The 22,285-nt window shown below is 40.9% G+C and overlaps 1 protein-coding gene across 1 annotated transcript; it reads right to left on the bottom strand.

The window, feature by feature from the left end:
- Positions 1 to 1,377: 1,377 nt before the first annotated feature.
- On the bottom strand, positions 1,378 to 21,576 carry dlec1 (DLEC1 cilia and flagella associated protein). The gene is made up of 38 exons (XM_049565874.1): positions 21,204 to 21,576; positions 19,611 to 19,751; positions 19,417 to 19,507; positions 19,182 to 19,295; positions 18,910 to 19,094; positions 18,393 to 18,616; positions 16,356 to 16,440; positions 16,172 to 16,259; positions 15,709 to 15,882; positions 15,468 to 15,604; positions 14,056 to 14,148; positions 13,670 to 13,760; positions 13,423 to 13,585; positions 11,141 to 11,333; positions 10,949 to 11,025; positions 10,615 to 10,777; positions 10,401 to 10,497; positions 10,165 to 10,295; positions 9,916 to 10,068; positions 9,667 to 9,797; positions 9,024 to 9,174; positions 8,650 to 8,766; positions 8,404 to 8,525; positions 7,906 to 8,091; positions 7,747 to 7,814; positions 7,510 to 7,661; positions 7,240 to 7,355; positions 7,074 to 7,144; positions 5,018 to 5,238; positions 4,717 to 4,875; positions 4,509 to 4,631; positions 4,299 to 4,393; positions 4,059 to 4,143; positions 3,722 to 3,919; positions 3,456 to 3,617; positions 3,206 to 3,356; positions 1,712 to 1,829; positions 1,378 to 1,593 (listed from the first exon to the last, which is right to left on the bottom strand). Exons 1-38 carry the CDS (start codon positions 21,285 to 21,287, stop codon positions 1,479 to 1,481), a joined length of 5,025 nt encoding a protein of 1,674 aa, XP_049421831.1. The 5' UTR covers positions 21,288 to 21,576; the 3' UTR covers positions 1,378 to 1,478.
- Positions 21,577 to 22,285: the final 709 nt, after the last annotated feature.

Here is a 22,285-nt window from a genome sequence, read left to right on the forward strand (position 1 = left end):
GTGACATTTTACCATTTTTCTTCTTATATACACGTATACACATACATGTCAAGTACTACATGTAATTGTAATACAACAACAAATCCCTTCTACAACATAAATATAGTATTTAAAATTATAATATAATTATAATAAAGTATATAAAATTTAAAAAAATTAAATTAAAAAAAAAAAAACAGATCAAATCATTCATCCTATAAAGAAAAACAGGATAAGTTATATCATAAAATAATCATAATGTGGTATCCCAGGTTTTTTATATTGTCAAGATCTCCCGTTTATTTATACCTGATCACTTTTCTACCTTTCATAATCATCTTTTCCCGAGCTTGATACAAGCTTTTTGAAAGTATCGAATATAAAAACTTTGCCAAGCAACAAACAGTATCCAGTAATATATTTTAATCATCTTGAAATCCCCCAATAATACTGAGGAGAGATAAAAGTTAAATGAGTGCTTGTTCCAATAACCAGTCTGCATAATATCTTCCTCCTCATGGGCACACAGTCTACACATATTATCCTCAGTTATTCTCCAGAACTTAAGTATTTTTCTTGTCAGTAATATTTTGTAGAATGTTTTTAACTGGAGAGCTGATGAAAAAGTGAAAGAAAAAAACAGTAATCACTGTTTGAGTATTTTTTTCATACAATTACACTGTGTTTAGATCAGTTTGGTCAAATTTGCATTTGTACCACTCGTAGCAGAAGCTCGATGTTTAGCTATTCCTATCATTTAGCCATTACTTTTAGCTAAATGTCTATTTCAACTGCAAATTCATTACATTTAATTAAGCTTTCAGCCATTTATCCATTACTTAGTTAGCTGTTTGAGCAGTAAATTCATTACTTTAAGCTACTTTTTAACCATTTACCCATTAACTTCAGCAACTGTTTAGACCTCTCTGCTCATTTGCCATCTCCATCATCTAGATGGATATATATCATTTTTATTTTCTAGTAAAATTATCCTTTAATTTTGTTCAAAATTGTTGAGCTACACTTCAATATTTCGGTGGTGAAACACAGTAAAATACCCTGGGTATTACTGTTGGTTCGGTTTCCTGTTTTGCTGTTTCGGCTGAACCACATTTATCATTATGACACACTCTGGCAAGTTATAAAGTAGTCTGTATCACCAACCTGTGGTAATACCTCTATGTAACATAAATGTACAATAACAGGTGATTAAGTGCCTTGAACTACATGTATTATATCATCTCACAATAATATTACCTTATGAATATCTACTGGCAATTAAGTCTCAACATATTACATTATTAACTATCTTCATATAAAACCAGTCTCATATTTTTTGATTATTAAAAGCAAGTTGTTATATGTAATAAAATTACAGAGACCTGACAAGTTGTTCATATTTATTTACATTCTTATAAAAGGACTTGAACACAATTGATTTAAAGAGAGCAGGTGAAACAGCAGGTGTTCACTGTGTGACTGTGATGTTATAAGAATAGTTAGTTGGACCTGTACCCTTCATCAAAGGATCCTGTTCCCTGGAGCTGCAGAGTGACGGGGATCTTCACCAGAGGAGACTGGATCACCACAGTGGCCCTGAACTCTCTGTCCTCACTATAACACACAATATACAAACATCTCAAACTCTAATCTTAGCTAGATATTACGTTCATAGTATGAGCTCATCATGATCCCTGCGTAGCTGTTGTGATGGTGGTCTGTGGTTTGTTACCTGGGAGTGAAGCTGATCTGGAGACACTGACTGTAGCTGCTGACGTGGAGCTCCTTCAGTTTGAGGAGCCCGAAATCTGGTGTCACTCTGAACACATGGGAGTCTCCTTTATCTGACTCTACACACACACACACATACAGTGGAACACACAGGTCAATAATAGGTTTACAAGCTATGCAGACAGGGATATGAGTCATACCTGACACTACTGACTGACATCATTGTATGGCGTGACTTCAGAGGCATAATTTTCTTGGCAGAATAATTATAACTTCAAACAAAAGGCAATAATTTGAAGTGAAACTCTCTCATTATATTTAACTGACTACGGAAAAGCTCCAAACTGGTTATAATAAGGAAGAAGAGTCAGACACCTTCCTACTGCTGCAGAAAATAATGAGATAGGCCAAATATATTTAATAATTTCCTTTCGAAGGTATCCATTATATCCATTCGTATAGCCAAGTTGTGCCTAATTAAAGGGGACCTATTGCTTTCCTTCATATTCTGTCTCATATTAAATGTGAGCAAAGTGTCAAATAATGAGGTAAACGTAAGTAAAAGTAATCCCTGTGAGCAAAAATGTCAGCTCATGACAGATTTCTTTATATGGTCATTTGTTCCAGGCACACTACTGCATGTGTTCACAGTAAGTAACCTACACTGCTACATGTAGCTACATGCTAACGTCAGGGAAACATGTAATCTTGGTTGCCGATGTTGTTAAATTCTCCCCAGTTTCGGATCAAATTCCTGCTGGAACATGTTTACTTGTGAAGACTTTTGTTAAAAGGCTTCTATTGGGTATTTTTCACAGTAGAAAGTACTGCTACGTATATACTCTGTTACAGTCATTCCCTGACTGCAAGTACACTGCTACATGTAGCTACATGCTAATGTCAGGGAAACATGTAATCTTGGTTGCCAATGTTGTTAATTTCTCCCCAATTTTGGATCATATTCCTGCTGGAACATGTCCAGTTGTGAAGATTTTGGTTAAGAAAGTTAAAAAGTGTACATTGCTACATGCAGCTACAAGCTAATGCCAGGATAATGTGTAATCTTGGCTGTTCCTGCTGGAACATGTACAGTTGTAAAGAAATTGTTTTAGAAACTTTTGTTGATGATTTTTGACAATAGTAAGTGCTGCTATACTCCATTACAGTCACTCCCAGAGCTGCAACGACAGTGCGGAGTTGCAGAGATACAGAAATCCTGGTAACACTGACCAATCAGAGCAGACTGAGCTTTTTCAGGAGGGCAACTTATAGAGACAGGCGCTAAAACAAAGCTTCTCAAGCAGAGGGTAAATACAGGTGTTCCAGCATAGACAGTGTGAGGAGACTAAAGAGTTTTTGGACATTAAAGCATGTCAGCATGTTCTGGAAGAAACCCAAAATACAAGTATGAACCTGGAAATGAGCACAATAGGTCCCCCTTTAAGACCCAAACAGACCCCATGCCAATGTAAGAGCACTGAAGTGATGTCGTTACCTGTAACTGATTTCCAGTGTGTGTGGGCTCCGTGGCTGTAGAGGTTCACTTCTCTTATCTGTGTCTGTCCCACATAACAGAACCCAAAGCTGATGCTGTCTTCGGACAGATTCATTGTAGGAAGAGCCAAATGAGCGCAGAGTGGCACCATCTGCACAGAGCAGAGAAGAGATGAACTTTGTGAGGTCAGTTACCTTCCAATGATTATATAGTATTATATAATTTTCTTTTCTCCACTACAGTGTCAGACCTGCAGGGTGTTGTTGCTGTAGTGAATTAGCAGGTTTTGCTGGAACCTCAGCTTCCTTTCCCCTTTTGTACCATGAATCAGCGTCACCCCAGAAGGGATGTCTTCGTCTGCCTGGTCTGCATGGTCCAGAAGAGACAGGGAGCAGCGGAAGGCCACCTTCACCTGGTGTACACAAAAGAGAGTACAACTTACTGACAAGAATAACAAGATAACAGATCGTCCTTTCCTTAAAATCTAAAAACATCTAATAGCTCTCTTCATCTCACCTGCACACTGTGTTGTGGTTGCAGCACCAGAGGCTGGCCGTCACCAGTAGGCGGGTTGCTGGAGATGCTGGTTCGGGCTCGAGGCTGCGGCTTGAACACTAAAAATGGAGTCTGAATCCCCAGTCTGAAGTATAGGGGCATTTCTAAGTTGTTCCTCAGCTGAAGGGACCGTGTGATGTCAAATTCATGAACTCTGAGCTATGGAGCAAAACAACCAGAAAAGAGACCACTAAGCGTGACTTGTCGGACACACTGTACACCCTTGGGCTCAATGCCTCGTGTGCATTTCATTGTGTCTGAGCAGTGTTGATTGGTGTTGTAGATTTCTCTGACTGACCTTCTGTGATTCTGCCCTCAGTAAATCACCGGCGGAGGCATGAAACTCCAGCACCCCCTCGTCCTCCTCCATCTGCACTAACAGCCTGCAGCGAGAGGGAGCCAAGGGGAAGATATGCAACTTAATCAGACCACCTCTGAGTTCCTTTTGCCTAACCTCAGCTCATTTTAATTCAGGAAACATAAATTCACTTGGATGCAGTGGGGGTTTTGGGGACTTAGTATGATTGTAATTGCTTACACTGCAGGCTTAACGACTGCGAGTAGATCCATCCTGACAGGCTCCAAATCCAAACCCTGAGCTCTTCCAACTTTACCCGGGACACAGGCAGCCATCTGTAAACAAACACAACACAATAATAAGGGAATTAAGGTTGCATCAGAGTTGTCTACTGTTAGGTTTTGCCAGGATTTAACTCTGAAAGACAGTTCAGTCTATTGAGCATGTTACCTCAGAGTCTAGACTCATGAAGCCCCGAGCCAGGCCCACACATCTGGACTCACAAGCTGACTCAGAAAGGGTCAAAGGGGTGAAAGAAACATGGATGGTGCTGCTGCTCTTTGCTGGAATTACCTTGCGATAAACACCAGAAAGAAAATAAATCATTATTCATACGTCTACAAGCAACATGCATGTGGCTAAAATCTGATCAACGTACTATTTGCTGTGGTGTGATGCAGTATGGGTAATCCGAGAGGTTGCCCGCATGAGGTGAAATGTGGACAGAAATGAGTTTTTTCTTTGAAGAAAAGGGATAAAGACAGCTTTCCTCTTCCTCACAGTCATCCTCACACACATATTCCTCCTTGTCCCCATTCTGAAATTGATAAGATTAAGAGCCAATGAAATGTGGGCCTACTTACTGGCATCGTAGCCGGAGGAATTTCCCAGAGGCAACATCATAAAAGTCATGAAAGTTTATGTTTGTGTATCTGTGTTGTGATGTAAAATGTACACACAGTCACACTTCGGAGGGAATCGCTCCTTCCCTCGGAGCTCGGGGTCTCATTTCTTTCCCAGGCTGTTTGAAGGTTCCCACCAGAAATCCTTAACGCTCCGCTCAATATTTCATCACCATCAGCATCTTTAACTGGAAAGGTGTCTCCATACGCCACCACAACATCCACCAGTTTACCGTCATTGGGATCTATGTTATAAGTTTCCCAGTCCAGGCGGATATCTGGAAACAAATAAAGATTTCAATTAAGCAAGTTAACGGAGGGGAAAGTTGTTGGTTGCTCTGAGAGGTCACAGCAGACTACAAATACATACTGCAACAACAGTGTCCAAGATTACATGTTTTTCTCATGTTAGCATGTAGCTACATGTAGCAGTGTGCTTGCAGCTGGGGAATGACTGTAATGGAGTATATAGCTGCACTTTATACCATGAAAAATACCCAATAATAGCTTCTAAACCAAAGTCTTTACAACTGGACAAGTTGCAGCAGGAATATGATCCAAAAGTGGAGAGAAATTAATATCAGCAACCACGATAACATGTTTCCCTGGTGTTTGCATGTAGCTATATGTAGCAGTGTAGGCTATGTAATGTATACGTTTGCAGTAGCGTGCCTGGAGTAGATGACCGTCCACATAAATCTGTCACGAGCTGACATCAGTTTGTCTCAAAAGAAAAAAAGAACCTTGGAAAGGTTTTTGCCCACAAGGATTACTTCCACATACGTTGACCTCATTATTTGAAATGTTGGTCACATTTAATATGAACATCTGACACTGTAACATTAAATATATGTGACAGAAAATAAGGAAAAGCATCATACGTCCCCTTTAAAGACTTGCTAATCTAAAAAGATAGGCTTTTTCTAATTACAGTATCTCACTGCAATAGATAATGGGTCCCCTTTAAAATACAATTAATAAATAAAACTAAGCCAAAAATTAAAAGACCTTAATCATTCAGTGCAGCATCTCAGTATTCTTAACCGGCCATTTTTAGACTACTAAAGCACTTAACATGGGGTGACCTTCAAACTAAAGTACCTCAACTCAACTCAACTCAACTTTATTTATAAAGCACTTTAAAACAACCACAGCTTAAACAAAATGCTGTACATAGGAGGTAATAAAACAACAAAACAGTAAGATAATAAAATGCAGTTAAAACAAAAAACAATAAAAACAACAACAAACAAATAAAAACAGAGCAAGGTCTCATGCTGGGTTAAAAGCCAGTGAGTAAAAGTGGGTTTTAAGGTGGGTTATAAAACAGACAGTGAGGAGGCCTGTCTGATGTGCAGAGGTAGATTATTCCACATTTTTGGAGCAGCAACAGAGAATGCACAGTCTCCTCTAAGCGTTCGCTTGGACTTCGGTACCTCAAGGAGCAGCTGATCAGCTGACCTGAGGCACCGGGCAGGGGCGTAGGGGTGAAGAAGCTCAGAGAGGTAGGGCGGGGCAAGGCCATTTAAAGATTTAGAAACAAATAAAAGGATCTTAAAATGAACTCTACAGTGCACAGGCAGCCAGTGGAGGGAGGCCAGGATGGGTGTAATGTGCTCTCTCATTCGTACTCCAGTTAGCAGACAAGCGGCAGCACTCTGGACTAACTGGAGACGTGCAAGGGAGGACTGGCTAACTCCAAAATAAAGTGCATTGCAGTAATCCAGCTGAGATGTAATGAAGGCATGGATTACTGCTTCAAAGTGCTGATGTGCAAGAAAAGGCTTCACCTTCGCAAGCTGCCTGAGGTGAAAGAAACTCGACTTTACAACTGCACTAATTTGGCGGTCCAATTTAAAATCACTGTCCATCTTAAAACCCAAGTTAGTAACAGTAGGCTTTGCATAAACTGCCAAAGGACCCAGATCAACAGGGGAGGAAACACAGGAGCCGCTGGGGCCAAACACCATCACCTCTGTTTTTTTCTCATTAAAATTTAAAAAGCCATCGCTAATGAATAAGGAGTTAAAATAACTATTACCAGCTTTTGTAATAAATTTGTTGATGAAAATGTAGCCCTCAGACCAGGATGTTTTTTAATGATTTCACTCACCAAACATGGAGGGGTTGTTGATGCGAACAGAATGAGACACTGTATCACCTCCAGACACATGAGCGCCAAACCTAATGATGCAAACAGAGTGTCAAATGAGATAAAGATAAAGATATAATGGCATCATTAATGAATCTTAATTGGAGAAATGGACAGAAGAACAGACCGTATGACTGGTCCCTGGTTCTGGTCATCTGGACGTGGGCCTATCATTTGGAAGTAGAGTGGGCAGCCTGTCACTGTCATCTGCATGGGAATGAGCGTGGGCTCAAGGTCTCCAACCTGCAAGAGGAAAATCAGATTTCAATATTATTCATCAGTCTACAACAAACTAAAGAAGATGAATGTGTAAAAAGTGATGCTCCTTATCTTAATCTTAATGTAAGTCATTTCTAATCTTGAAATATATGTTGCAGCCCACTGTATAGTGTCATACTTTGCATATGAGGTGATCTCTGTATTCCCCCCACATGTCAGTGTAGGCAGTGACATCCACAGTCTGGGTCTCAAAAGGTCCCAGCGTCCCAGAATCTGGCAGGACAAAGAAAGCTGCACCTTTTCCATGAGCCAGCAGGCTGCTCACAAACTCTGCCAATAGACACAAAAAGCATGAGTATGTACTCAGTCTGCTTTATTCCAAAAGCATGCACACTGATTAAAAGTTAAAGCATACCTTCATGTGCTTTTTCTTCTACTTTCTTTGTTTGAACCAAGAGAAGTGGCTTCCTGACGTATGTGAATCTGTAATTAAAATGCAGCCAACGTCACACCTGCAGCACAGTAAAGTCACACTTTGATCCATTATTCAAGTCAGTCAGCAAGCTCCCCGTACCTTTTCTCTGACTGGTTATTTGGCTTTGAGGCACAGCAGGTGAAATACTCCACCTCTATGGTGAAAGGAGCAGGAATAGCTGTTTGATTGGTTATCAGTAACTGCTTAGTGACAGCTCTCTTCAAAATGACGTCATCTCCAAAGTCAAGTAACGGTGTTGAGGTGGTCTCACCGTCCATGGTACAGCTTAAAGCAAAGAACAGCGACCGTGACTTACCACACATGTATGCTTAGGAGTTACCGCAGCTATTAAGTGGTTAGATAATAGAATTTAAAAGGGCAGTTCACCCTAAAATCAAAAATACATAGCTCCCCTTTTAGCCAAGTGCCATCTAATTCCATAATATTGGAGATAAGGCAGACATCTCTATGGCCGATATCTCCAACACTCTGCAACTTACATCAAAGCAATCTAGACTGATGTACAGCACTACAGGTAAGAGGGAAAATGTGTTTTTGATTTTGGGGTGAACTGTCCCTTTAAGCCAAGGTTACTACCAGACACTGGGCAGCGAGTAGGACACACTGAGCGTCTTGGTTCTAGAAGTCATGATGCTAACAACAAGAGGAGAGTTCATCCCCTGGACCTCACAGAGAGCAGCCACCTCAGTCAGCTCCAGCTGGATAAACAGACAAATATCAAAAGACATCGGTGCATCTTTTAGCTGCAAATTTGCCACCTCAGCCCTCACATACTTAGGTTTGTGACAGTTTTTGTGACCTTCTGGTGTGTTTGGTACTTACGTGTGTGTGAGCAATAAAGCTAACTGTGATCTCCAACCTGCCATGAGGTCCCAGAGTGCCAGATGAGGGGTCAAAACTGGCTGTACACAGTTCAGCCTGTTTACCCTGGAGCTGAGCCTGGTGGGGAAATGTAAAACTCACATCACCAAATGTTACTTGTCATAAAAGACATCCTAATTTCAGCCAATTTCATCTGCAGAAACAAAAACAAGAACCATGCTATATAATTGATGATACATGTACTCAAACAGCCATACATATTTTACAGACTATGCACTGCAAACGTGCCTACAGAGGGTTTTCTTCCATGACTTTAATATTCATTCCTCATACTGTAAATTAAGTGGAGATAAAATGTAGCGATTCCAGCGTACCATCCAGCTGAAGTGTGAAGGCAGGGGGGTCTTGTTGAAGAGAGTGATGGCTGCCTTGGCAGGAACTCCAACAAAGAGATCAGAGAGGAGCAGCTCACAGTTCAGCAGGCACACCTGAGGAGACTGCACATCTGCTCGCACTGACAAGTGACTGCAATGAACACACAGGTAGTGTTACTTGCTATCAACGGGACACTGAGTAACATCATGATTGTTGTCGGGGCTGGTCCCTCTGCACCACTTAGCAGCCCCTAAGCTCCAGCTGCCTTTAAATACAATGCTTATTTAAGGAAAGGCGGACATCTTAAAGGGTAATTTCAGTGTTTTTCAACCTGGATCCTATTTTCTGGTGGGTTTGGTGGGTTTGGTGATAGCGGTTTCTGGGCTGTTTTTGGTTAAACAAAAAGGATCTTACTCTTTGACAAAAAGGTCTATATGTAGGTATCCTTTCCATAATATTTTCAAACACTTGAAATAATAATCTGAGCCTGTCAGTGGCGAAAACAAGCACTTCTAGTGGGTGTAAGTTGTCTGTTTGCACATTCCGCCAGCGGTTACATTGCAACCTGTTTACCTTGTCTACATTTTACTGTAAATCTTAAAGAGAGGAACAGAGAAGTTGTATGTGGCTCAGCATCCTTACCATCCTGTTCCATTCTCCACTGTCAACTCAAGCTCTGTTTCATATCGCTGGCAGAAACGGGAAGTAAATATCACATCCACAGTGCATGAGGCCAAAGGAGGCAGCACACCTCCGCATGGCTCCACTGAGATCTGAGACACAAAGATTCATATAAATGTAGAAGATAATTAAATTCCACCATGAGCTTAACACAAGCCATATTTTGTTATTTTATCACAGATGTTTTGCTATATCAGTCCACTACAATACCTGTGAGTCGTGCTGACTATTATGCCTCTCCATCAGTGTCCAGCAGGCTTCCAGCTGGGTGATGTTAGTGAGGTGCAGTGTGGTCTGTGTCTGCTCCCTGAGTCTAATGAGCCCAAACTCCAAAATGGGCACACTGAGGGTCACTGTGGGACCCTAAACAAAATTACACGATAAGAAGTCACAGCTCACAGACAAACTAAACTCATGACTTGTTAGTAATTTAGAGATGGTGTTAAGATTCATTCTCACCTTAAAAGAGACTTCCAGGGGCAAAGTGACAGGCTCATGGTGGTGCTCTATGTGGCAGACCAGGCTGGTTACAACTCTCTCTGGTTTCCCTCCATTCAAAATCAGGTCGAAGTCAAAGCACTCGTTCTCCTCTGGACCCATGGAGGACAAATCAATTAGTAATGAACCAATGTATCAACTAAATGAAATGAAGGAGGATGTTTCTGTATGATTCTACACTGTACTGTGTGACACACCTATTGTACCAGCAGAGGGCTCTACTTCTATGATGTGGCTGCTGCTGCTCATTCTCTCCCAGTGAAAGAAGATGCAGGTTCTGCTGTGGTTCCACATCTGACACATACACAGGACATAAAAACACCATGAATGTGTCACACAATGATTCAAGATTCAAAAGCAATCTAATATGTCAACTGTGGTTAACATAAAGAGTCAAGTGACTGAAATAACCTTGAATCGCCTGCGTGTGGTTGTGCAAATAAAAATCTCTCCAGGGATCACAACAGTGTAGGGCTCCAGTAGGACCTGGTACGGCTCTGTTGACCCCTTGACCTCTAGCCCCATTACAGTGACATCGCTTACTTTGGAGCCAGTGCGCACAGGCTGAAGGACACTAGATATCCAAGCACACACAGACACAATCCAACTATTTGTCAGATGAAAAGCACAGCAGAGGAGCTCCTGATTAGTCCACTTAGTATGTGACGTCAAAGCTCTTTCTATGTGATGACCTTGTACGACAAACACTTCTACCGCTGTATGTTAAAGCTCACAGGAACTTTACCTGCTGTCACCAGGCTCGGGTGGCAGCTCAGGGACGTCCCTCAGGACTAAGTGACAGACACTGTGGTAATCCTTCAACTTAAGAAAACAGACATTTTGAATAGGACATGGAATTAATACAGTATTCCTAAACAAAACTAGTGATTTAATAAACCCCTGATTCTTGTTTTCTGTCACTCTGAGTCTTGTGTACCTCTTTGGGACAGAAGGTGAACAGAAACTCCTGTTCCTCACAGGGTGGGAGAACACCTGTTAAAGGGCTGACTTGGAAAACATCGTCTGTAGCCAGGTGGGACTGGATATAGGAGGGCTCGGGGGTTTCCCCTGGAAGCAGAGGGTGCAAGTTTGGCTCCATGATCTGCCAGTGGAAAGGCAGCTCCAAGTGGCTTCAGCCCCAGAAAGAGAATGTCAGAGAGAGAGAGAGAGAGAGAGAGAGAGAGAGAGAGAGAGAGAGATGTAATGTGATATTTAGCGATTCCTGAAGGGAAACTCTTTTTCTACTTGTGTCGCTGCACAAGGTCAGCGATGGAGCAGCAGCCCTGGGTCTCGCAGTTAACCAGTGTTTAGTTTCTCACTTGAGGACACTTCAACTACGTAAATGCTGCCAAAACTGAGACTTGAATCCCAGTGCTCCAGTTTAAGAGTGGTCTCGTTTCTGTCACCAGTTTCTCACAGAAACTTTGACTGCTTGTACATAAACCACTGAACAGTTTAGGTCCAAGATACTTGTCAGATTTCCTGACCCAGTACGAACCTCACAGACTTCTCAGGTCAGCTGGCCAAAGACCTACAGTGCCCTCCAAAAGTATTGGAACAGTGAGGCCAATTCCTTTATTTTTGTTGTAGAGTGAAAATATTTGGGTTTGACATCAAAAGATGAATATGAGACAAGAGATCAACATTTCAGCTTTTATTTCCAGGTATTTACATCTGGATCTGATACACAACTTAGAAGATAGCACCTTTTGTTTGAACCCACCCATTTTTCATGAGAGCAAAAGTATGGAACATGTCACTGACAGGTGTGTTTTGTTGCCCAGGTGTCTCCCAATTACATTGATTATTCAAACAATAAATAGCACTGAATGTCTGAGCTCAGTTTCAGATTGGGTATGATAGATTTTGCCTGTGCAGACTGCATTTAGAGGTGGAACCAACATGAAAACCAGAGAGCTGTCTATGGGTGAAAAAGAAGCAATTGTGAATCTGAGAGAAGATGGACAATCAATCAGAGCCATTGCACAAACATTGGCCATAGCCAGTACAACCATTTGGAATGTCCTGAAGAAGAAAGAAACCACTGGTGTACTAAGCAACAGACGTCGAACAGGTAGACCAAGGAAAACATCAGCAGTTGATGACAGAAACATTGTGAGAGCTGTAAAGAAAGACCCTAAAACAACTGTTAGTGACATCAGCAACAACCTCCAGAGGGCAGGAGTGAAGGTATCACAATCTACTGTTTGCAGAAGACTTCATGAACAAAAGTACAGAGGCTACACCAGAAGATGCAAACCACTCATTAGCAAGAAGAATAGGAAGGCCAGGCTGGAATTTGCCAAAAAGTTTTATGGACTGATGAGACAAAGATTAACTTTTTCCAAAGTGACGGAAAGGCGAAAGTTTGGAGAAAGAAAGGATCTGCTCATGATCCCAAACATACAAGCTCATCTGTGAAACACAGTGGAGGTAATGTCATGGCTTGGACTTGCATGGCTTCTTCTGGGACGGGCTCTTTCATCTTCATTGATGATGTAACACATGATGGCAGCAGCAAAATGAACTCAGAAGTCTACAGAAACATTTTGTCTGCTAATTTAAAGAAAGATGCAACCAAACTGATTGGGAGATCCTTCATCATGCAGCTAGATAACGACCCAAAACACACTGCCAAAACAACAAAGGAGTTCATCGGGGCAAGAAGTGAAAGGTTTTAGACTGGCCAAGTCAGTCTCCAGACTTAAACCCAATAGAGCATGCATTTTACCTGCTGAAGAGGAGACTGAAGGGAGTAACCCCCCAAAACAAACAACAACTGAAAGAGGCTGCGGTGAAAGCCTGGAAAAGCATCACAAAAGAAGAATGCAAAAGTTTGGTGATGTCAGTGGGTCACAGGCTTGATGCAGTTATTGAAAGCAAAGGATTTGCAACTAAATATTAAGTCTCATTCACTTTAATCTATTTTAAGTTTATATGTTCCAGTACTTTTGCTCACCTAAAAACTTTGTGTTCCATTACATATAATGCTATCTTCTAAGTTGTATCAGATCCAGATGTAAATACCTGGAAATAAAAGCTGAAATGTTGATCTCTTGTCTCATATTCATCTTTTGATGTCAAACCCAAATGTTTTCAGTCTACAACAAAAGTAAACGAATTGGACTCACTGTTCCAATACTTTTGGAGGGCACTGTACATGCTTACCTCTTAATTTTCATGCTTCGTGGTGATGATATATGAGTTTGTGAGGCTTACACATTGTTCCTAATGATGACTTTTTTCCGCTGCACAGAGTGAGGGTTACACGGGCTGAAACGCACAAAGTGCTCTGCAGTGAGGTCGTGAACCTCTCCCACCACTGGAGGCTCTTTCTTCCCTGATACAGACACAAGCTCAAGTGCTATCAGCTGGCCCTCACCTGGGAAACACACACAGTTTAGAGACATTACCGCACACTGGACAAACTTCAAATTGTTGTTCTTTTTATAGTTTTCTGATTCACCTTCTATGGAAATGTCTTTCACCTGGCAGTTGTCACACACCACAGTGAACACCTGACAGCTCTTCTCCGCAGTGGTGGGGAAGAAAACCACCTGAAAACACACACACACACACACACACACACATATGAAACACAAAGAATTTACAGGACTGAATTTGTACACACACAGTCGGCTATGTAGAAGTGAAACCTCTGTCCAACGGGGAAGTACACTGAGAGATTTCTACATCATTTGAGCTGGTTCCACTATATTTTGAGTATACAAAATCTTAGTTAGTAGAACTAATGTACCAACTGTAGAGTTGATCCAGTCAAATAACCATTGTATATTACTACATATTTTTCTCCCTCTTCTTAATATAAATTTACCTCCAGACCAGACTCACCTCCACTACAGTGGCCTCTCCTGGCTGCAGCACAAAAAGAGACGGGCTGACTGCAAAGGGCGGCTGCTCAGAAAAGAAAGTTCTTGCCACAGACTATATAAATAAAGAGAGAAATATGTTATCTATCAGTTACAGGGTTCCTACAGATTAAGACAAGTTAGATTTAAGACTTTTTAATGCCAGAAAAAAACACAAGCTGGCATCAGTTATGTAGGGTTAGGAAGAATTTTGCCCAAATGTTTATTGCGACATAAAACATGACTTTTTCATTTTTCGTGGCAGGGACAACAAATACACAAAGCCTCGTATAAATTGTGTTGTACCAGTTGCAGACATGCTGCGAAATCTTGGATAAATGGCCAGTTTTTCTGTTGAATTTGCTCTGCTCTGAGAACAAAATATGTGTGCTGTTGGTTTCACTGTCCTGATCTGTGTGACATCACTGCGAGAGGCATTTGGTAAATTATTTAAGAAAAAGTTACTACTTATTTTAAGATTTAGCAATGCAATTGGCTTGTCGTGCAATGATGATTAATAAAATCCTACTTCACATGTCTTAGCATTTTTAAGACAATTGAAAGATTGATTTAAGAGATCCAATTTAGGCCTTATTGTTAGATTAATAAATTTAATGCCTTTAAAGACTTTTTAAGGATCTGCAGGAACCTTGAGTTAACAATTACCATGATTTACCCTTTGAAACCTGGAGTGACATCACTTTTCTTGTGCTGCTTTCAGATGCCTTTCGCAAGTAGTAACCTTTGAACCTTGAGCAAATTGGCGTGGTCTTTTAAAAAAACATGGGCAAAAGGCAATGAGCAATTTTATAAGAAATGTCCCACAAATTGCAAAAAAATAAATAAATTGAAAAAAATATTTAAAGAAAAACTAGTGAAAAGAGAAAAAAGCTATTACATTTTAAAACTGTAACAGAATTATATAATTTCAGGCATTCTCTTTGTTACTAATTTCTTGCTAATGTCATTCATTCATTCATCTTCTAACCGCTTCATCCTCTTGAGGGTCGCTGGGGGGCTGGAGCCTAACCCAGCTGACATCGGGCGAGAGGCAGGGTACACCCTGGACAGGTCGCCAGACTATCGCAGGGCTGACACATAGAGACAAACAACCATTCATGCTCACATTCACACCTACGGACAATTTAGAGTTATCAGTTAACCTAGTCCCCAATCTGCATGTCTTTGGACTAAGGGAGGAAGCCGGAGTGCCCGGAAAGAACCCACGCTGACATGGGGAGAACATGCAAACTCCGCACAGAAGGGCTAATTTTTGTGGGTAATTTCTTCTTTTGTTGCTCATTGCCTTTTCCCCATGTTTTTATAAGAAATCAAGCCAATTTACTCAGGTTCCAAAGGGTTAAACAATATCTTAGATTACTGTCAGATTTTTACCCTGAGGTTTGAGGCTGGCCACTGGTTCTTAGGGATGATGCAGAAGGTCCCGGTGCTGAGGCCGACATTTTGGCACAGGAGCTCCACAAACTTTACCCCTCCAATCAGACAGAAACCACAGTCCAGAACTCTTGGTACTGCACAATAGTTAGGGGGAAACATATCAACAATGCATGACCAAATAAAGTACACACATGAGCAAAGCAACAAGGTAAAATTGGTAGAGTGTAATGAGACTTACATGTGAGTATTGGAGGGGGTCGTCTGGCTGCGATGCGTACCACAAGCAGGTGTTCAGCCTGGGCCTCTACCACTATGAAGTCCTCATAGTCCCCCAGGGAGTCTGGAGCAAAGCGCACTGAGTACTTACAGCTCATCCCTGGGGCAACAACGCCGCCCTCACTAGGAAACCTCCCTGCCAAAACATATCTGGATATCAATCCCTGCTTCCACTTCATCGTCATATACTTTATTTGTTTGATACAGTAGGTGGTGCCAATGTTCACTTATAGGACTGCAACAGCAACGCAGGAATGCAAGAACAAACACTGATCGCATTCCAGAGACTTCATTTCTCAAAACTATCTGGCATTCCTCTTTGATACAGTCACTGACATTTAACATACTGGATGACTTCCTCATTACCAACAGGAGCAGGTATAAGGAAGCTGGATAATACAATCAGAGCAGAAGGAAGAGCTCACCCAGGCCAATAGAGAAGTAAGGAGTGGTAGGAGGGATGACCCGAACAGTGCGGCTTGCAGAAGTCAAATTTTTCAGCTCCAGTGTCGTCTAAAACAAGATAGGGCATGTTACTGTACATTATCAGAGTGACAGTTAGTCTTGGATGTTCTGAAATGTTCCCTGTTCTGTGTGACTGAAACATACCTCATAAACATGTCCCACACTGTAGTCAGTGAAAACCACCACTGGGGGTTTTGCAAGGAAGACTGGGACCACATCATCAGTGAAGCTTTCAGGGAGAAAGAGCACAAACACCTGAGCATTTTATCTGTTTTCACTAGAGACAGTCTCACAGGAAGTGGTGAGCTGGGTAACAAGCTGCCGCTGACAGCACTGAATTCTACGTCAAAACCACAAAACAAGCTTCTTTGATTTTTACTGTCTTAATCTGCCAGAGATTGTCTGTTGCTTTTGGGGTTGGATCAAAGCTGGAGCTGCACTAATGTGACTGAAGCAGGACGGGTTCTTGTTAAAGCATACTTGAATTAAAACCCTGCAGCTAACCTGAATCTTCCTGCTGACCCAATAATACTCACACATCATCCACAGTGTGTGCACATTAAAAATAATGTTCACAGATGAACGTGAACTTTACACATATATTTTCAAATTACTGTTGCAGAGTTGCCACACTTCGCATAGACGTGGTAGGAAATAGGCGCAAAGTAGTGTACTCATTACATCCTCTCAGTGTTGTGGCCAGCAGTGTTTGTATCCACAGGCAGAATATGAGTCAGCACGTCTCTTTGAATGCACACTCTGCTCTCACTGAGGGATGTGTATTGTTTCACATTCAGATGGCCTATCTATCTATCTGTGTTTGTCTCTGGTTCACAGCTGTGTTCGGATGCATTCGAGAATCTTGATCGTCCATTTGCCAGGAATCAATCTGACTGCAAATATATGTGACCAAAGTCTGATTTAATTAAGAGTGTTATGTGGCAGTCAGATGGAAAAAATGTTTTGTACTGAGATTTTCATTGTGCATAATTGGTGGGAAAATCAACGGCGGTTTCCTTGGTAAAGGGGACTATAATAGACGGAAGTATTACACGGGAACAATTTTTAAGGATGCATGGATACAGCCAAGGCTTTATACTGTGGGATGTAATGAGTAACCACAAGCTTGGTACAAAAAAAATCTACCCACAATATGTCTAACAATTTTATAAGCTAACTAAAATACTAGTAACTAGTCCATACCCATTGAGTACAGCATACCATACCATGACTTACCAAAAATTAGAAAAAAAAGAAAAAGAAAAAATTCGGCCACAGGGGGAGCCACAGCGCTCGGTCGCATTTTAGCCATTTTTAAGCATTTTTGTGTTGTTATAGCGCCACCCAGTTGCCAATTAGAGTTAAATTTCTCCAGTCACCTTGAGGCGTCCTGTTCTACATATCTACCAAGTTTAGTAAAAATCGATATGGCGGTTAGGCCTAGATAAGAAATTAGCTCTTTTGTTTGATCGGGCCTTTCTGTGATGAGCCACACCCTCTGCAATATTCACTGCCTTATAGAAGCTCAGTTTTAGTAAGTTTTCCAACTTTTGCCAAGAGGGAACTTTAGATATTGGTCCCTAGATTATGTTCACCGAGTTTCATGCGGTCAAACTTCCTAGGAAGAGATCAGTTTTAAAATTCAAAATGGCAGAAATCTGTATCACCGGAAGTTATGGGTTCTTGAGGCAAATTTGTTCCTCATAGCGCCCCCCTTTGGCCAATTGATGTAATATTGCTTCATTCGCATCCTCCCATGACCCTCTACCACTGTGCCAAATTTCACATGGATTGACCAAGTCAGTGAGGAGAAAAACGTGGAACAGACAGACACACACACCCACAGACAGACAGACAGAGTTTTCATCATTATATAGTAAGATAAGAACAAGGAACACAGCCTGGCAGATGCACTGTAGGATACACTATATAATGCCAGGAATATCAAGTGTCAGGTCTCTGCTTTGGCACACAAGGTGCACTGCTTTCTGCACTAAGGTAAGAGGCACTTGTGTTTGCACTTAATATTGAAGCCAGATTGTCTGACCAAAGCCTGATGTGTTTCATCAACCCATACAAGATTTTCATATGCGACCCACTATGTCAATATCCTGCCTTTTTATATTTCCTACCCTGTGACAAGCTTTCATTATGATGTGATGATGGCAAGGGCTCAGGTACCTGCGCTCCTCCATCCCTCTCCTCACATGCCCTGTCTTCCCCGCTTTGGCTCTGGGCCGGATGAGGGATGTGCCACCCTGCTGCGCACTTGGAGGAAGGAAGCGAGGATTGCGTAGGAAGCTGTGTCGATCTTTAAGCCTCTGAAGTTGTTCCCATCCCTCTGCCCGATCCTTTGCGCTCGGCTCATCCTTCCACTTTGGTCTGGGTTTGGTCTGGTTCCGCGTCTGAAATGTATTTATAGTGCGCTGATGTAATCAAGTCTCCCTCCTTCTCAGAGGAGCTTCGGCTTGCCAGATCAGAATCATCATTTACATCAGTTTTCAAAACTCAAAGGAACGCCTTTTAATAACACTCTTTTTATATCCTGTTTTCTTCCTGTTGTCCTTTTTTTCCAATTAGTCTTTTGCATCAGTTGATTATCTCCTTTTAATTATATGTATTACAATCTATTCTTATAAAATGTGTTACTCTTGATAGCCCTGTCTAATCGAGGGGGTACAGATGACTGACTCCTCACCTCCTTGGGGGTTTTCTTCCTCTTTGGGGTATCTGAGCTGGATTCAAACGTCAGGCTGCGATCTGACTCATTCATTTCGGGGATTATCTTTTCAGGGCTGGGCATTAGACCATAACCATCATCCTGAGGCTCCCTGGACACGTGCATAGCGTAGGCGATGGTGGGTCTGCCAGGATTCAATTTTACTGACAGGAAAAGGACATGTGAAAATGCTGAGGCAAAACACTTGGGTCATTAATAATTCAACATGAATCCAAAAGGGGGTTACGTACTCGCTGCTGGTGCTTTCACACGTGGTTTTTGTGTAGGTAGGTAGTCCTGAGGGGAAATCAGGTTGTTCAATTGGAGAAGGTCGTTGTCTTCACACCAGGAAAAGGCTAATTCGACTGCAAACAGGCAGAAGACGTAACATCAAATAACATCTCTGTATGTAGAGATGAATTACAGTAGGCAGATACATCTTCACAGCAGTATATCATATTATATCAAGTCACGACAATGCCTGGCCTTCTGTGTCTGCAGCCCGAGCTCTGGCCTCAATTAAATGAGCTTCCAGCATGTCAGCCTCTTTTATACACCGGCTGTATTCAGAATGAGCCTATGTGATTGAGAAAAAAACATAATAACAATAAAGATATGTATTACTATAATATTTTTTCTAGCAACAATTTGCAGTGTTAGTAACAGTGCTGTTGGCTCACCTGTTGAAGCTCCTCAACATATCTGTCATGGTAGCTGCTTCGTCCATTCTTTGTCTTGAAGAAGTTGGACGAAGTGTCTTTCCCGATGACGTCTTTCGTGTAAAGGTGCTTGAAAATGCTCGCTAACACATGAGAAATGTCCTACAGTGTACAAGGAAGACATGGTTTTTAAAATGTGAAGTCATTTTGTTTGTAGTCCAGTCAATCTGTGGTTTGACCCAGGGAACACTGCAATAGTAATCATTCAAGATTTTTTGTGATCTCTTGGGACATCCAAATAACATATTAAAAGTATACCAATACTCACTCAGTGGATCAAGGTAAATTCAGGGCTCGAAATTTGAGGTTATTATGACAGAGCATCACACAAATAAGTGCATTTCTCGACTTCAGAACATGATATATATCCAAACATCAGCTTTTTAGGATGTTCTTTCCTATATAAGATCATCAGATATGACCTGTTCTGAATGTACATGTGCACTTAGGGGGTACCTTTACACAACAATCATCTTTTTTTAATTAAAACAATCAATAAAATTAGGTTAAAAGGCATATTATTATTCAGTTTTCTGCACATACAAATTTGTTTGTCAGTGAAAACCATGAAGCATATCAGCACTCAGACTGAGAACTTAAATGAGACCAAACTTGAAACATGTCTTGGCTTTTTCATTCTTTGATTTAACTGGTGGTGCCATTGAAGGTTAATCTCAGTGATCAAGCTGCCACTTGGGAAGGGTTCATGTTGAAATATCATCTTGAGATAGATTTTTTTATGATACAAAACTAGAATTTCACACCTTGGGTGGTACCAGTTTGTGAAAATTCTGACCTGGGCCCATAAATCACAATCACCACTGATTTCCTATAATGTATTGACCATGACATAGAAATTTCCACTGTTGCACCGTATGTGTTTCCTGTTCCATCCCATCTAAGATGTACAGGATGTTGTTTTCTGGTACATCAGCATGAGGCACAGCGTTCCATATTGCTTTTGCAATTTATCTATATTTACATAAATTGTTTTAAGTAAATGAAAAAATAATGTAATGACAACAAGAGTAACAATGCTGATAGAATAGCTGAATATAATAAAATAGAGTAGAAAATTTGCTTACAATCAGCTCACACACACCTTATCTCCACATCTATCCAACCCTTCACCTCCCCTGCACCACATTATAGACACAAAATATATACAGAAGAATACAGTTTAGATGCAGGTACACACATTGGAGCAGTGTGGCACACACTGTAAGTGGAAAATTAGGCAAGAAAATTGGTTGTTGGGTAGTAGTAACCCAAACACAGGTGCAATACATCAGAATATCCTCTTGAAAAGTGTTTGATTGAAAAGGTTGACTCCAAAAACGTAAGAGAAGACACCAAATATGTTGGAAAGCTGTACATAGACCCTCTAATATCAACATAATTTACATGATGCAGGAGGGTATTAGGACCAATAAAAACTATGAAACTTTAATATTGCAGTGTCTCCTAGATTGGGACCATGTTTCAGTCAGACTGACTGGACTATTGATGCTTACTGAGTCAAGTGTCAGTGTTCTTAGCAGCAGGTGTTCATACCTGCGACTTTCCTGATGTCGGTCTGTGGGTGTTCACACACGGATCAAACCGGGATTTTTCTCCCGTCTCTGGCTCCTCCGACATGGTACAGAAGCACCGAGCCACTCGTGTAGCTAATGTTACACGTTGGTAAACAGCTAACGTTACGCTAATTCTAAGTAAGTTGGTTTATTAGCGTAAACTTACGTGGAAACAGTTAATTAGCGCGTATATTCAATGTCAGAAGAGACATGTGGCGTTTGCAGGATGAGTTTCACGAATTATTAAGCTTCCAAAAATAAGCTATGGATACAATATCGTTAAATATGTCGCTAAAAGTTAGCTAATTTGTTTGAAGTACTTCACTGCTCGCTGCTCCTCCGCCATTTTAGTGTACCGGTGGTTGCCATAGTGACATCCTAAGGTACATCCGCTGTTGTGTTCCATTCAGGCAGGACATCACTGAATAGACATTAAATATTTCACTTTAAATGTTATTTTGTGGCCCAAACAAACAAACAAACAAATATTTTTTTAATCATTACACAGCCTTTATTTTTGCACATTTGATCTGAATAATGTAAACCAGCCAAAAGGTTTAGGAACCACTGGTTTAAACTTTTCACAAAATGTGTTGTGTGGCATAATTTTATTTTATTTTATTTTATTTTATATTCATTTTTAAGTACAATTTTACACTAGAAACTAAGCTGTCAGGATAAATGTAGTGAAGTAAAACGTAGCCTACAACATGTCCCTCTTCAATGTAGAATAGTGGAAGTATAAAGAAACATAAATACTATGGTATGGTATAGTATGGGCTATTTCTAATTAATACTATATATACATTACATATACATGAGTTATTTATGTGTGACACAATTAAATGGTAGTTAGAACTGTATATTTAAAAAGGTCTAAGGTATAGTTTTATCTACTATATAAGGAAGCTGTCTGTTTCATTTCACTCAATGACTTATAGGGAGGTGGCTTCAATAAGTTTATACTTCCTCCCACTCCTTTATGAATGTGTAAATCAAAGTCACTATACACTGACAATTTCTTTTCATTATGCTTTTCATTATTTGTAAAAACTTTCTTCC

This window comes from Epinephelus fuscoguttatus, linkage group LG21, assembly GCF_011397635.1.
Source record: "Epinephelus fuscoguttatus linkage group LG21, E.fuscoguttatus.final_Chr_v1".
NCBI lineage: Eukaryota > Metazoa > Chordata > Actinopteri > Perciformes > Serranidae > Epinephelus > Epinephelus fuscoguttatus.

Bases quoted from the DNA above. Each gene is read 5' to 3' on its own strand.
- dlec1 (XM_049565874.1), bottom strand. From the start codon at position 21,287: ATGTCGGAGGAGCCAGAGACGGGAGAAAAATCCCGGTTTGATCCGTGT. The intron at 13,761-14,055 runs GTGAGTCTGGTC...GTGTGTTTTCAG, and splicing joins GAGAGGCCACTGTAGTGGAG to GTGGTTTTCTTCCCCACCAC. The intron at 13,586-13,669 runs GTGAATCAGAAA...TGTGTTTCCCAG, and splicing joins GAAAGACATTTCCATAGAAG to GTGAGGGCCAGCTGATAGCA.